Here is a 15936-nt window from a genome sequence, read left to right on the forward strand (position 1 = left end):
TGGGAACACTGCAAAAAGACAGCCAGAAACGAAACTAAGCTCCATGCTTGTCTGATGTGGTTTTCTACTTGAACATTGACTTCTGGTGCAGTCGTTCTTTAAATAGTTCCCCGGGCAGAAAAGGTGCGACTTCCAGGCTGTGAAAGATCAGCCTCGGCACAGACAGACATGGACTCCAAATGTACAAAACACGCACCTTTTATTTTCCCCAACACACAACACCAACACAGTGCCCAAAAATACCACACTCTACTCAGTCCTTTTTCTTTCTTCAGGCCGCCTCCACTCCTACCCGTAAGCTCCGTCCCCTTCCACCCGACTCCGGCTCCTCGAAGGGAGTGAGGCGGCCCCTTTTATCCCGCCTTGGATGTGCTCCAGGTGCTCGGTGATGGTCTTCCAGCAGCACTTCCTAGTGTGGCGGTAGTGCTGCCCTTGCACCCGGAAGCACTCCCGGCGTACACAGTTCGTGATTGTCAGCACTTCCTGATGTGGTGGAAGTGCTGTACTCCAGGGCTCTAGGACTGCCCAGGCACCCCCTGGTGGTAGCCACGGGTCCCCACAGGGTTGGAGCTTCCCAGCTCCAGTTCCATGGCTCTGATAGAATCCAGGGGGGCTGCCCTCTTGCGCCCAGGGAAAGATAGTGCCCCTCTCCCAGTCCATCCTTCTTCCAGGCGTCCCGGTGGGGCAGGATCCCTGGTCGTCTGCCACAAGGTGAAAACCTGAAGTAATGTCACAGCTCATCTCGGGAATTTTTCACTGGGATAAAAGAGAAGCAGGAATTAGTGACTGTGGTCTATCAGGCACTTGGAATGGTGGGCTTACCTTGCTAGAGCCCTATAGATGTGTTCCCCATGCGTGCGTGTGCAACGCCATTTGTTATATAGTGTCATCCATCTGAATATATTTCTACAGTATATAATGCATCTTTCACTTGTATGTTTCTGTTTGACTTTTCCTTGTCGCTGTCCCCGTCATTTATTTTTAGTCAAAGTGACTTCCACGTCACAAGTACATAACACCCTTCTTCCTTGTGAGCCCAGGCAGATGGTTGACTCTCAGAATCATGGACTAAGGGTCTGAAACCTGTGAAGGTGCTCTTGTCAGGCTGACATCTTAAGCTGTAGGCCTCACCACACTTTATGCTCATCCTTAGTTGTAGCAGCAGTGCAAACCCGAGTGACGGCTTCAGTAACCTGATTTTCTTTTTCTCTTTTTTTTAACACAATGGTCAGATTGATCAAATAGACCATTTCTTTGCTGCTGGAGGACAAGCCCATCTTATGTTCTACTATCAAGATATGGAGCTGGCAGAAGCAGGTGCTGTATATACATCTTTATTTTATTTAAGAGTCCCACTGTAGAGCTGGATGGCAACTCCTGATCCTTAAAGGCTTTAGGGGAGAAGCAGCTGACCGAGACACCTCTGTGACTTTAATGTGCTGTTATTTACACGTGCATTTATGGGCTTAGCAGATTCTTTTATTCAAAAGTGACTTACCAAGGAGGCCAAAGTAGTCAAAAATGAGTCAGCCTGGGAAACTGTTTAGGACCAAATAAGACAGGACGAGGTCACAAAAGTGATCATCACAAGGGCAGAACGTAAGAGACGCGAAGGGTTAACACCAGGGAGGTTCAAAGAAGGAGAATTCTGCTTTGTGCGTCCTAACATAGGAATTTCCTCTTTGGTATTTTTTATTTTTTTTATTTTCATGCATTAAATATTCGGTAGCAGGTGTGTTTGAACCTGAAATACTACAGCATAAGGGCCAACTGGATGGAAAAGTAAATGAAAAGATTCTAAAAGTGTTTCATGGTCAGCAAGCACCTATCACTTTAAAGGGAAGGCATTTTTAAGGGTATGTTGGGCCAGATATGGCAGAAGTGAAATGCTCTCATTTCCTCAGGTGTGGCGACTTCAGGCACAGCAGCAAGCGTTGCGAAAAGCAAGAAGGCCAAAGTGTTTGTGACCGACGGCAAAGATGTGGCATTGAGTGGAATCTGCGTGTTCTTCACAAGAGCCAACGTCTCTAAAGCGATCACGGCAGAGAATGTCCACAAGGTAAGGAGTCACCTTAGTGTCTGCTGGGCCACTGCATCTGTCATTTGACATTTTAAATGGAACTGACCACGTTACAAAAAAAATTAAATAAAAATAATGCATTACATTCACTCATTAAAACAATGATGTCAATATTTATCATTTCATCATGAGCTGCTAGTGTTAATGTTACTTAACTGGTCATTTTATGGGACACGACTGATTATCTATCTATCTATCTATCTATCTATCTATCTATCTATCTATCTATCTATCTATCTATCTATCTATCTATCTATCTATCTATCTATCTATCTATCTATCTGTCACAGTCATATAAAAAAGTTTGGGAACCCCTCTCATCATGCATAATAATTTTAGAATTAGAATTAGAACAATCTAGACGAGAACAGGCCATTCAGCCCAACAAAGCTCGCCAGTCCTATCCACTTGCTTCCTCCAAGAAAACATCAAGTCGAGTTTTGAAAGTCCCTAACGTCTTACTGTCTACCACACTACTTGGTAGCTTATTCCAAGTGTCTATCGTTCTTTGTGTAAAGAAAAACTTCCTAATGTTTGTGCGAAATTTACCCTTAACAAGTTTCCAACTGTGTCCCCGTGTTCTTGATGAGCTCATTTTAAAATACCTGACTCGATCCACTGTACTAATTCCCTTCATAATTTTAAACACTTCAATCATGTCACCTCTTAATCTTCTTTTGCTTAAACTGTAAAGGCCCAGCTCTTTTAATCTTTCCTCATAATTCAACCCCTGTAGACCTGGAATCAGCCTAGTCGCTCTTCTCTGGACCTTTTCTTGTGCTGTTATGTCCTTTTTGTAGCCTGGAGACCAAAACTGCACACAGTACTCAAGATGAGGCCTCACCAGTGTGTTATAAAGGTTGAGCATAACCTCCTTGGACTTGTACTCCACAGATCAAGGCGCTATATAACCTAACATTCTGTTAGCCTTCTTAATGGCTTCTGAACACTGTTTGGAAGTTGATAGCTTGGAGTCCACTATGACTCCTAAATCCTTCTCATAAGGTGTACTCTCGATTTTCAGTCCCATTGTGTATTCAAACCTAATATTTTTACTTCCTATGTGTAATACTTTACATTTACTGACATTAAATTTCATCTTCCACAAATCTGCCCAAGCCTGTATGCTATCCAAGTCCTTCTGTAATGATATAACGGATTCCAAATTATCTGCTAATCCACCTATCTTGGTATCATCTGCAAACTTAACCAGCTTGTTACTTATATTCCTATCTAAATCATTTATATATATATCTTACTCTACTTTCAACAAAAAATGGTATTTCTGAATGTTCTTCCATACAAAATCTCTCCAGTTCAGTTCAATTTGATGGACAGCCTGCTTCAAATCACCCCATAGATTTTCGATGATATTCAAGTCAGCGGACTGTGACGGCCATTCCAGAACATTGTACTTCTCCCTCTGCATGAATACCTTTGTAGATTTCGAACTGTGTTTTGGGTCATCATCTTGTTGGAATATCCAACCCCACGTAACTTCAACTTTGTGACTGATGCTTGAACATTATCCTGAAGAATTTGTTGATATTGGGTTGAATTCATCCGAACCCTCGACTTTAACAAGGGCCCCAGTCCCTGAACTGGCCACACAGCCCCACAGCATGATGGAGCCTCCACCACATTTGACAGTAGGTAGCAGGTGTTTTTCTTGGAATGTGGTGTTCTTCTTCCGCCATGCAAAGCACTTTTTATGACCAAATAACTCAATTTATGTCTCATCAGTCCAAAGCACTTTGTTCCAAAATTAATCTGGCTTGTCTAAATGAGCATTGAATACAACAAGCGACTCTGTTTGTGGCGTGAGTGCAGAAAGGGCTTCTTTCTCATCACCCTGCCATACAGATGTTCTTTGTGCAAATTGCGCTGAACTGTAGAACGATGTACAGATACACCATCTGCAGCGAGATGTTCTTGCAGGTCTTTGGAGGTGATCTGTGGTTGTCTGTAACCATTCTCACAATCCTGCTCATATGCCACTCCTGTATTTGTCTTGTCCTGTCAGACCTGCTTGTTTGGTTTAACAGCAACTGTGCCTGTGGCCTTCCATTTTCTGATTCCATTCCTTACAGTTGAAACTGACAGTTTAAACGTCTGCGATCGCTTTTTGTAGCCTTCCCCTAAACCATAAGGCTGAACAATCTTTGTTTTCAGATCTTTTGAGAGTTGCTTTGAGGATCCCATGCTGTCTGTCACTCTTCAGAGGAGAGTCAAAGGGTAGGAAGCACAACTTGCAATGGACCACCTTAAATACCTTTTACCACTTGTGATCTATGAAGTTCAAGGCTTAACGAGCTCATCCATTCAATTTGGTGTTGTAAGTAATCAGCATTGAGCAGTGACAGGCATTCAAATCAGCACAGTGACAAGGGGACCCACATTTGTGCACAGCCAGTTTTTCACATTTGATTTAATTTCATACAACTAAATACTGCTTCAGTACTTCTCTGTTCTTTTATCTATCTATCTATCTATCTATCTATCTATCTATCTATCTATCTATCTATCTATCTATCTATCTATCTATCTATCTATCTATCTATCTATCTATCTATCTATCTATCTAATAGACAGACAGACATACTGACGGATAGATAAATCGATAGATAGATAGGTAGTTATGAAAGGCACTATATGCTGTACACATTCATTTCAGTTCCCTTTGTGAATTTCTTCCCTGCAGGAAGCCACCTTTAACATGCTGGACACGTCAGACGCGGGCCTCTTAAAGAGCATCGAGCAGCTTCTCTCTGAGGTTTTCATCCCCACACTAAAGAAGATGAACTACGGCTGGGGCGAGATGTCCAGCCCTCAGTCGGCTGCGGTGCGGCAGGACTTCCTATGTTCTCTTGACAGCTTTGTGGCCGTGCTGAGTGGTGCACAGGAGAGCTTGATGGAGAAGGTAACACGTGATAGCAGATTCTCATCTTTGTTTGGTAAATCTTCTAACCACGAATGGGAAGCTTGTTCATTACAGGGCACACCAGCACCAGCACTGGCCATCACCTTCTGGTGCTGGTATTTGCCTTGACAGCAGGTCCTTTGAATGTGTTTGGGGTCTGAAGTCCTGGGAGAAAACCCAAGCAAATATGATGAAGGCATAAATGCTCCACTGAGGCCTCCAGTGCTAAACAACACTATTGGCCTTTGTTTCATGTGATGTCATTCTTGGTGAACATCATCCCATAGATGTTTATAGTGATATGGTGGTACCTGACCAAGTTTTCAGAGCGCTTCAATGTGTGTTGGTTACCTGCTGAAAATTTGGCTAACATATGAATTATAGGGTTTGTGGTTTCTTTTTCACATTGTTTGGATACGGTTCAAAATTTACACAATGAATTAATATAAGTTACTCTTGTCACCTTAAAGCCAAGTCACATGTGACTTCTCTATTTGTAGCCTTCATTTACGTATTTGTGGCGAGTCAGAAGCAGTTGGCACTGCATTCCTGTGAAGTCCGGCCGTGACAGACTGAACACCTCCTACTGGCGGCAGCTGGATTTATAGGCTGGGAACCGAAAAGGGGTGGAGTCAGTTACCCTCACTGGGTGGAGTCAGTCTCCCTCACTGGGCGGACTCAGTCACCCTCTCTGGGTTTCTTTTCTGTGCTGTGAAGGGAACAAGAGACGAGCAGGTTTGCATCAGTGGCCCCTCTCGACCCAGAGTGGTGGTACACACCTCAGATGAGCCCGGAGGGTGGTCCTCAGTTGTGCTTGTATGACAGCTGACACCCAATGAATGCTCAGCCAGAAGTACATTTTATATAATGCAGCAGCAAGGAATAAGGAACACAGTGCTTTGGACCTCACAAACAGAAGAGACCCTCGTCTGTCTGATGTCTTGTGTTTCACGTTCCATGACAGAATGGATAAAGCTGGGGACCCCTGCCCTATGCAGCGGCGCTTGACACTTCTACACACTGTCTGGTAGTTCACTACGACCCCTAAATCTTTCACATAAGCAGTTGTTTCTATTTTCAGACCCCCCATTGTGTATTCAGTTTAATTCATAAATGTAATATTTTTTTCATCTGCCTCACAAGTCATAGTTAAAACCAATAAAAACTAAGAATTGTGTCATTTGTGTCATCGGTATTGCCCATGTTTCACTTTTGACATGATCCCCTTTTAAATCTGACAAATAAATAATCCCTTTGGGTTCAAAATTGTCTGAAACTAAACTTGTTTTCTGTAGCTGCTGCACCTTTCATGAAGTTGACTCTCTTGTGCCTCACACCCCATAGGTGAACCTAAACGACTGTGACACTTACGACTTGAAAACGCTGAAAGGACCCTCTGACTACGCAGCCGTAGTGAACAGCACTGAAGCCCTGGAGAAGATTGAAGCCTGCATGAAAGTGTGGATCAAGCAAATCGAGCAGGTACTCCTGTTCTCTCCAAAATAACATAAAACAACTCAAGGTTGATGAAGTGGCTCCTGGGATTTGATCGGCCGCGTGCTTTTATGTCGATGGCATTGCAGGTCCTTGCAGAAAGTGACCAGCTGCGCAAAGAAGCGGATGATCTCGGCCCCCGAGCAGAATTAGACCACTGGAAGAAACGCATGTCGAGGTTCAACTACCTGCTGGACCAGCTGAGGAGACCGGATGTGAAGACGGTGCTGGGGGTGCTTACGGTAGCAAAGTCCAAATTGATTAAGGTAAGGGGGGCAAAATGGAAAATTCGATAAGGGTCCATAAAAATTGGGGGTTGAGCATGGGAGGGGGGTCAAGTCAGTTTAAGTCTCCAAGTTAAGCATCATAATGCTGTGTTTGCTTTCTGATATGGGAAGAACTACAAAGAGTCAAAATGTCGCCCCCAAATCATGGAATCTTGAAGGAAACGGAAAATGGTGGGATATGTTAATCCACTTTGAGGTTTTGCTTCTCGGGGGGGTTTGGGGGGTGTCCCTTGGTGATTTCGGTGCACGGACACTCACTCATTTCATCGAGAGCCCCCTTAGTGGGATCACTCGATCATTTCATTGAGTGAGGGGGTCGGGCTCCCCTTTGGTGATTTTCGTGCACAGACATTCAATCATTTCTTTGAGTGGGAGGGAGGTTCCCCAGTGTCCCCCTTAGTGATATTTGGCAGGTAGACGTGGATCATTTTATTGACATTCCCCTTTGGTGTGGACATTCGATCATTTCATTGAGAGCCCCCTTAGTGTGGACACTCGTTCATTGAGCAAGGAAGGAAAGGGGTCCCTCTTGGTGATTTTGGTGCACAGACACTCGCTCATTTTATTGAGAGCCCCCTTAGTGTAGACACTCAATCATTTCATTTCATCGAGAGCCCCCTTAGTGTGGATACCAAGGTTATTATAGTTTTGCCTTTTTATGTTAATTTTTATTTCTATATTTTTTCTGACCTTACTTGGAAATTCAGTTTAGTTTTCCTTCATTGTGTATTTTTAGCTTTAGTTTAGTTTTTATTTCACAAAGTTATTTTTATTTTATTTTTATATCCATTAGTTTCAGTTTTAGTTTTAGTAATTATGGCATGGAGCTCCTACAGAGTTTAGTTTTGTGTCACAATCAGAAATAATTGTACACTTAACGGATTTGGATTTGAGTTTAATGTTAGTGGAAGCTTACTACACTACATGGTTTACTATTTGGTTTTGTTTTTGTCTGAGAAAAACAAGCATAATCAAAACCAGATACTGAATATGAACAATTTTACACACTTTTATAATTTCAATAATATTTTCTATGTCATTTGTGCTGAACAAATGTGCACTCGTTGTTGACACTTTTTATCTTTTCCTTTTATTGCCCAGAATGGGCTAATTTGTAATGAAATTTAGGTGAATTTTAAAGTTTGAGCGTTTGTTTTTACTCTAAATGTCTATACCACACAACATATCCTGCTCCAAGACAATGTGCTTATAATGAATATGTTCAATATTGCATTCAAAAATCTCCCATACTTGGCTTTGTTGTTTTCTACCAGCCATATTGATCTCTGATTCTATCTCAGACTCAGACAAAATTTTGCCACCTGCAGGCCTAAAAAGATCAAAAATCAAAAAACAAATCTACTGTGTTCTGACAGGTGTGACCATGAAAATCACAGGAGATTAGGAAGAACAGGACTCTTAGGCTTAAATCAGTGTGAAGACCTCACCTAGCTGTATCGAGGGAAAGACAGAAAAACAAGCATTTAGTGTGAAGGTTAGGGGCAATGAGACTTGAATAGCCCGTCGTAAGAAGAGCAAACCCTTAATGAGCAGAGCAGGAGCAGGTAATAGAGTATGGACGGCCACAAAACAACAGAGACAGCAACTGAGATTAAGAACAATATATACATTATATAAACCTGTTTATGCAGAGCAGGATCGCAGAAAACCTGGAGCCTATCCCAACAGGTTTGGATGCACAGCAGGAAAAATCTCTTGTATGCAAAATGCATGATGTGACTGATGTTAAGAACAAAAAGAATATGATATTTCAATTGTCTATTTTGAGAGAGAGTGAAACATTGAAAAAGGGGGACACATTTTTTAAAAATATAATTCTGCTACTGGATTATTTTCACAATATCAGGTATTTTGAGCTGTGAATATCAGCTAACAAAGATAAATGAATAAATATAGAATAAATGCAAAAACACATTAGTATGTTTAGCTTTTCATCACTTGGCAGACTCACTTCGCCTGCCTACCTGTAGTTCAGTGGAGACATTGCCAACTCTGGAATTTTACAAAGTTTGTATCGCTTTGTTAGTTAAACGAGGTTTGGTCAGTAACAATATGATGACCTTGTCAGTCTCTTGATCAGCGCTGTTGTTTTTTGAAAAATCGGCAGTGGTCTCCCCTCGACTTTCTTGTATACTCAGATATGAGGATGCATATTTGAGGAGTAAAATGCAAGACAAAGATTATAATTTTATATTATGGACATTAAAGAACCGTCAACAACAAGTCAAATCAAATTAACAATATATTGAATAATCATTATAAACATAAAGTTTAATAAATTGGACTTTGCAGCAGCATGAATTAAAAAAAAAAAAAATCGACTATGTGTTAAGGTAAAGTGCCACTTCCAGTTGATGGATTTGTCCCAAAAGTTAATACAGATGTACAATTTTGGTGTAACAACCACATGCCGAATTTCATCTGTCTGTCTCAGGGGTCCTCAATCACGGTCCTGGAGGGCCGCAGTGGCTGCAGGTTTTTGCTCTAACCCAGTTGCTTAATAAGAAGCACTTTTTGCTCGAGTAAGTTAGTTGTCTCGCTCATTAAAAATTTGAACCCTTATTTCTTATTTTAGTCTTAAACAGCTGTATTCTCAGTTTTTTCACCTAATTAGCAATAACATGCAAATGACAAAAGACACCAGCATTTCTCCATTTATCTTGTTACCATTGACACCTGTGTGTGTATTTATCGTGCACTATTGGGTTTAATTAAATACTTGGAATGAAAATGAAGAGAAAAAAGTGAAGGACTGACAATTATTCATCCATTTTAGCCTTCAAATCATTTGGATGATATCCTTAGAAAGGGGAAGAAAATCCAGGATATGCGAATGAGCTGACATAGCAAAGTTAAAGCACTACAAGCCATGAAATTAAATTATTGGCAAGAATTGCTTTCTAATTAAGCAACTGGGTTAGAGTAAAAACCTACAGCCACTGTTGCCCTCCAGAACTGACCCCTGATCTATCTTGTTGCGTTTATGAGTTATTATGTTTACACACACACACACACACACACAGATAATTCCAAAAAAACGTATTTTCGGAGTCAGGGAGGTCTAAAACATCAAGATGCATCAAAATCTCAAGGTTGAAATTTTTCTTGATTATTATACTTTTTCTCCAGCCATATGAAAAAGTTTGGGAACCCCTCTTAATTCTTTGGATTTTTGTTTATCATTGGCTGAGCTTTCCAAGTAGCAACTTCCTTTTAATACACGACATGCCTTATGGAAACAGTAGGATTTCAGCAGTGACATTAAGTTTATTGGATTAACAGAAAATATGCAATATGCATCATAATAAAATTAGACAGGTGCATTAATGTGGGCACCCAACAGAGATATGACATCAATACTTAGTTGAGCCTCTAGATGCTGTCCTCCTGTAGCCTGTGATGAGTGTCTGGATTCTGGACTGAGGTATTTCTGGCTCTTCTTCATACAAAATCTCTCCAGTTCAGTTCAATTTGATGGACAGCCTGCTTCAAATCATCCCATAGATTTTCTATGATATTCAAGTCAGGGGACTGTGACGGCCATTCCAGAACATTGTACTTCTCCCTCTGCATGAATGCCTTTGTAGATTTTGAACTGTGTTTTGGGTCATTGTCTTGTTGGAATATCCAACCCCTGCGTAACTTCAATTTGTGACTGATGCTTGAACATTATCCTGAAGAATTTGTTGATATTGAGTTGAATTCATCCGACCCTCGACTTTAACAAAGGCCCCAGTCCCTGAACGAGCCACACAGCCCCACAGCATGATGGGACCTCCACCAAATTTGACAGTAGGTAGCAGGTGTTTTTCTTGGAATGTGGTGTTCTTCTTCCACCATGCAAAGCGCTTTTTGTTCTGACCAAATAACTCCATTGTTGTCTCCTCAGTCCAAAGCACTTTGTTCCCAAACGAATCTGGCTTGTCTAAATGAGCATTGGCATACAACAAGCGACTCTGTTTGTGGCATGAGTGCAGAAAGGGCTTCTTTCTCATCACCCTGCCATACAGATGTTCTTTGTGCAAATTACGCTGAATTGTAGAACGATGTACAGATACACCATCTGCAGCGAGATGTTCTTGCAGGTCTTTGGAGGTGATCTGTGGGTTGTCTGTAGCCATTCTCACAATCCTGCCTCTGCATATGCCACTCCTGTATTTTTCTTGGCCTGCCAGACCTGCTGGTTTGGTTTAACAGCAACTGTGCCTGTGGCCTTCCATTTCCTGATTCCATTCCTTATACTTGAAACTGACAGTTTAAACCTCTGAGATGGCTTTGTGTAGCCTTCCCCTAAACCAGGAGACTGAACAATCTTTGTTTTCAGATCTTTTGAGAGTTGCTTTGAGGATCTCATGCTGTCTGTCACTCTTCAGAGGAGAGTCAAAGGGAAGGAAGCACAACTTGCGATTGACCACCTTAAATACCTTTGACCACTCATGATTGGACACTCCTGTCTATGAAGTTCAAGGATTAACGAGCTCATCCAGCCAAGTAATCAGCATTGAGCAGTGACAGGCATTCAAATCAGCACAATGACAAGGGGACCCACATTTGTGCACAGCCAGTTTTTCACATTTGATTTAATTTCATACAATTAAATACTGTGTCACTAAAACTCTTTTTTCAGAAAACACCCCAGTAATCCGATGTTCCTAGGAAATTAAAGACATACCACTGTTAGATAGGGCTCGGGAACCATCCAGGCCCCTCGATGGAAACCAAGGGGGCTGCCCTCATGTGCCTAGGGGAGATTTTGGCCCTCTCCCGGTCTTTCCCTGCTCCAGGCGTCCCAGTGGGGCAAGGTCCCTAGTCGTCTGCCACAATAGATAGATAGATAGATGAAATGAGGTATATGAAATATAGATAGATAAATAGGAAAGGCACTATATAATAGATAGGAAAGGTAACTAGATGTGAAAGGCACTATATAATAGATAGATAGATGAAAGGCACTGTATGAAAGATAGATCGATAAATAGGAGCACTATATAATAGATACATAGAAAGACAGACAGATGTAAAAGGCACTGTATAATAGATAGATACATACATAGATAAGAAAGGCACTATTTGATAGATAGACAGACGTGAAAGGCACTATATAACAGATAGATGGATGAAAGGCACTATATGAAAGATAAATAGATAGGAAAGGCACTATATGATAGATAGATAGGAAAGGCACTATATGATAGATAGGTAGTGTGGATTTCTTTTAAAGGACTGTTTATGTTTTCAGACCTGGCGAGAACTCGATACTCGTATTACCGACTCAGCTAATGAAGCCAAAGACAACGTGAAGTACATCTACACCCTGGAAAAATTCTGTGACCCTTTATACAACAGTGACCCGGTAAGAAATTTTCTTTTTTTTTAATTAAAAGTACTACAAAGATAACCCTGAAAGGCTTGATTGTGTTTAAATGGGAATTCTTTTGAGAGGCTGCAGACTGTTCCCATCATTCCTCTCACGCTTTGTGCTGCTGTGCCTTTGTAATGTCTGATTTCTTCCCTGTGTGTGAGTAAAGAAGCATCACTTCTCACAAGTGCTATCCTTGAATTAGTATTTAAACTTTTTCAGGGAGAAGTCATCAAAACTCAGCATTGCTGTTGAGCGTAGTCGGTAGGATCTCCCACCCCTGTAGGTAGGACTCTGCTCTGCCTAGTAGGACGCTATGCAGAGTCAGCTCATAATATGCCATCTCATAATGTCACTTTCCTTTATGGATGATGGTGTTTGACTTGATATTTTATGAATCTGATGGGTAGGGTGGGTGCTTTTCAAGCCACTGAAGTCTCATTGAAGACAATGGAAACTAACAAAAAAAAGAACAAAATGAACGTCAAGTGGGTCCATGGGTGGACATGTCTGCATATGCATGTTGATTTAATTTGGCATTCCCAGATGACAGGCTTCACTTACAGTTTAGATGTCCCCTTTAAAACTGTTGGAGCTTCTGCATCAGCTGACTATGGATGCCGTTTCATAAAATGCGTGTCTTCCATTTTTTTTTTAGGTTTCCATGGTAGATGCTGTTCCTGGACTTATCAATGCCATTCAGATGATTCATAGCATTTCCCGTTACTACAACACTTCAGAAAAGATAACCTCGTTGTTTGTAAAGGTAAGTAGTATTAGATGTTGTGATCGATTGAGAAGACATCTGAGCTCTCTCCCCGACTCTGTAAATTTTAGGAAGACCCAGAAATAATCAAAATGAAATGGTGTATTACAATAAAAATAATAAACAGAAAGATACGGATTAATTGATATTAAGGTGCAGAAGCAAACAGAAGTAAACTGACCAAAAACCCAATGAAACACTGGGCTTTCCTGCATGGCTTTCATCCATGTCTGTTGGCTAATGTAGCTCCCCACTTGTCTTCATACTGTGCCTATAAACATTCAGACATCTTTTTTTGTCCTAATCACAGTCATTTGGCCTTTTTGTTACACGTGCTGCACCCTGCCATGCTAACTTGACTGGCGTCACTGGGCATATCAAGATGGTGCGGTCGTGCAGTGCCATATACATCACTAAAATTTTAAGTAGTTCAGGTGAGGTATAGAAGCTGTCTGTCGTTATACCATATCCTTGGTCGAGTAAAGGGTCTGCCAGTGACACCACCGATGATGTAGCCATAATGATGATGCCATAATGACAGTGCTTGGTATCCTACATGGTCCTTTGGTGTGAAGTATTGAGTTTCAGAAGGACCCAGTGCTTTCTTCACACAGCATGCAGAACCTGACACTGAATCGCACACATTTGGATGTGATGTACTGTGTCAATGACAGCCATCTCTTGTAACGTATGAGGATTTCATCAATACTTAGGTCACAATGGACAACGTATACCGTCAACATATTTTTCATGATAGCTTGATACACATGCCACAGTTTCTGTAGTTTTGGTGCTGGGTGACTGGCCTCATCATAGTCATCGTTCTTAGTGAAGTGCAGGTATATCACAATGAGTGAAAAATGACACTCACTCATAACTTCACCGAAAATGGGGATCTGCAGCAATCGGTTTGTGGACCAGGACTGATTTATCAGCTCTCCTGATTTCTGGCTGTCTTTTACAGAATGCATCAGTGAAAATACTTGGAGAGAAATCTGGCCTACTACACTGTAGCTAACACTTGTTTCTGTTGCAGCTTGGACTTTATAAAAGGCACATCTTCATGCTTACTTGATTTTATTTTTCTTGCATTCTGTAGGTTACAAACCAAATGATCACAGCATGCAAGGCCTACATTTCAAACAGTGGAACTGAGACGATATGGGATCAACCTCAGGCTACGGTGGCGGAGAAACTGAAGGCTGCTATTAGATTAAACGAGGTATCTGAAGCGCTGAGTGCTCGGTACAAGCATCAAATATTTGTAGACGGGTAGAGGGTGGCACAGTACTTAGCGATGCCACCTTACAGTTCTAAGAAACTGGGTTCACATCTCGGCCCAGCTATTACCTGTGTAGATAGATAGATAGAATTTAAAGGCACTATATAATAGATAGATAGATGTGAAAGGCACTATATGATAGATAGATAGATAGATACCTGTAGATATGAATGGCACTATATGATAGATTAATAGATAGATGTGAAAGGCACTATATGACAGATAGATAGATAGATATGAAAGGCACTATATGATAGATAGATAGATAGATAGATAGATATGAAAGGCACTAAATAGCAAGACAGTGTCACAAAACGAGACAAAGACAGAAAAAGGTTTGGGGCAGCCACCCATGTAATTCGGTATCCTGGCTGCAACTTCGTTTTTCCTTTAAATACCAGCACTGAAGTGCTTACAACAGAGTCCAAAACAAGACTGACACAGAAGGGAAAAGGGAAGGCTTTTAAAGGGGGAGACAGGAAGTGAGGTCATAAGGGTCGGGCACGTGTTCATCGTTCATTGGTTTAGTCCCGGATGTGACATCAGGGGGGCCGGAGCTGGCAAGGTCTGTCTCCATTGGCTCGGTCCCAGAAGTGACGTCCAGAGAGACAGGTGGAACCTCCCGGGTTAGGTCTACAGGGAAGTGAGAAAGAGAGTTAGTGCGCTCTGCCACATCCCGGCATGGCTCAGAACTGCCTTCACTCGAGCCCTTTAGCTGCCTCCCATGCGCGCGTGTGTGACAAGGCCCCCCCCTCAGCCCAGACCTGTCGGGTCGGGCGACCTTAACCGAGAGGTCGTAAACCCGAGAGAGAGCATCAGCGTTGGCATGGAGAGCACCCCGACGATGAACGAGCGAAAACTTGTACGGCTGCAGGTCAAGAAACCCCCGGGTGACCCGCGGATTCGACTCCTTGTGCAGGGCCATCCACTGTAGAGGTGCATGGTCCGTGACAAGGGTGAACTCACGCCCAACAGGTAGTACCTCAGCTGAGTGATCGCCCATTTAATCGCCAGAGCCTCCCTCTCCACCGCCGCATACCTGGTCTCCCGTCCAACAGTTTCCGCTCAGGAACATGACGGGTGTTCACACCATCGACACTTTGGCTCAGCACGGCTCCCAGGCCTGTGTCCGGCGTCCGCCTGGAGGATGAAAGGCAAAGAAAAGTTAGGTGCCATCAAAATAGGTGCGGACGTAAGGGCCTTCTTCAAGTCACCAAATGCAGTGTCTGTTTTGCAGTCCATACCACAATGTTCGGGCCCTCTTCTTTGTTAAATCAGTCAAGGCGCCTTTCTCAAAACCGGGTACAAACCGGCGGTAGTACCCGCTAACCCGAAAGGCTTGGACCTGCCGCTTGGTTCATGGACGGGCCATTTCAGAATGGCATCAATTTTGGAGCACTGTGGCCTTACGGTACCCGACCCACCAGGTAGCCTAAATATTTGGCCTCGCTTAATCCAAAGAAACATTTCTTGGGATTAATCCGAGCCCGCCTCACCAAGTGTCCGTAATACCGCTTGGACATGCTGTAGGTGTTCCTTCCATGTGCTGGAATAGATGACCACGCCATCTAGGTAGGCAGCACTGTATGAGTTATGAGGCGAAGCACTTTGTCCACCAGACGCTGAAAGGTTGCTGGAGCCCCGTAACCCAAATGGAAGGACACGATACTGCCAGTGTCCGCTAGGGGTACTAAACGCGTTTTTCCTTCGGAGTCCGTTAAAGGAAC

The 15936-nt window shown here is 42.5% G+C and overlaps 1 protein-coding gene across 2 annotated transcripts in view; it reads left to right on the plus strand.

The window, feature by feature from the left end:
• dnah5 (dynein, axonemal, heavy chain 5) overlaps positions 1-15936 on the plus strand; it is a 390322-nt gene that overhangs the window by 99428 nt on the left and 274958 nt on the right. For both annotated transcript variants that reach the window (XM_039736932.1, XM_039736933.1), the window contains exons 3-10: positions 1233-1317; positions 1905-2059; positions 4782-5000; positions 6345-6482; positions 6584-6760; positions 12042-12155; positions 12820-12927; positions 14027-14149. In XM_039736932.1, coding sequence (XP_039592866.1) covers positions 1233-1317; positions 1905-2059; positions 4782-5000; positions 6345-6482; positions 6584-6760; positions 12042-12155; positions 12820-12927; positions 14027-14149 — 1119 coding nt within the window. The remainder of the gene's footprint in view (positions 1-1232; positions 1318-1904; positions 2060-4781; positions 5001-6344; positions 6483-6583; positions 6761-12041; positions 12156-12819; positions 12928-14026; positions 14150-15936) is intronic.

Source organism: Polypterus senegalus, chromosome 15 (assembly GCF_016835505.1).
Source record: "Polypterus senegalus isolate Bchr_013 chromosome 15, ASM1683550v1, whole genome shotgun sequence".
Classification (NCBI taxonomy): Eukaryota; Metazoa; Chordata; class Cladistia; order Polypteriformes; family Polypteridae; genus Polypterus; species Polypterus senegalus.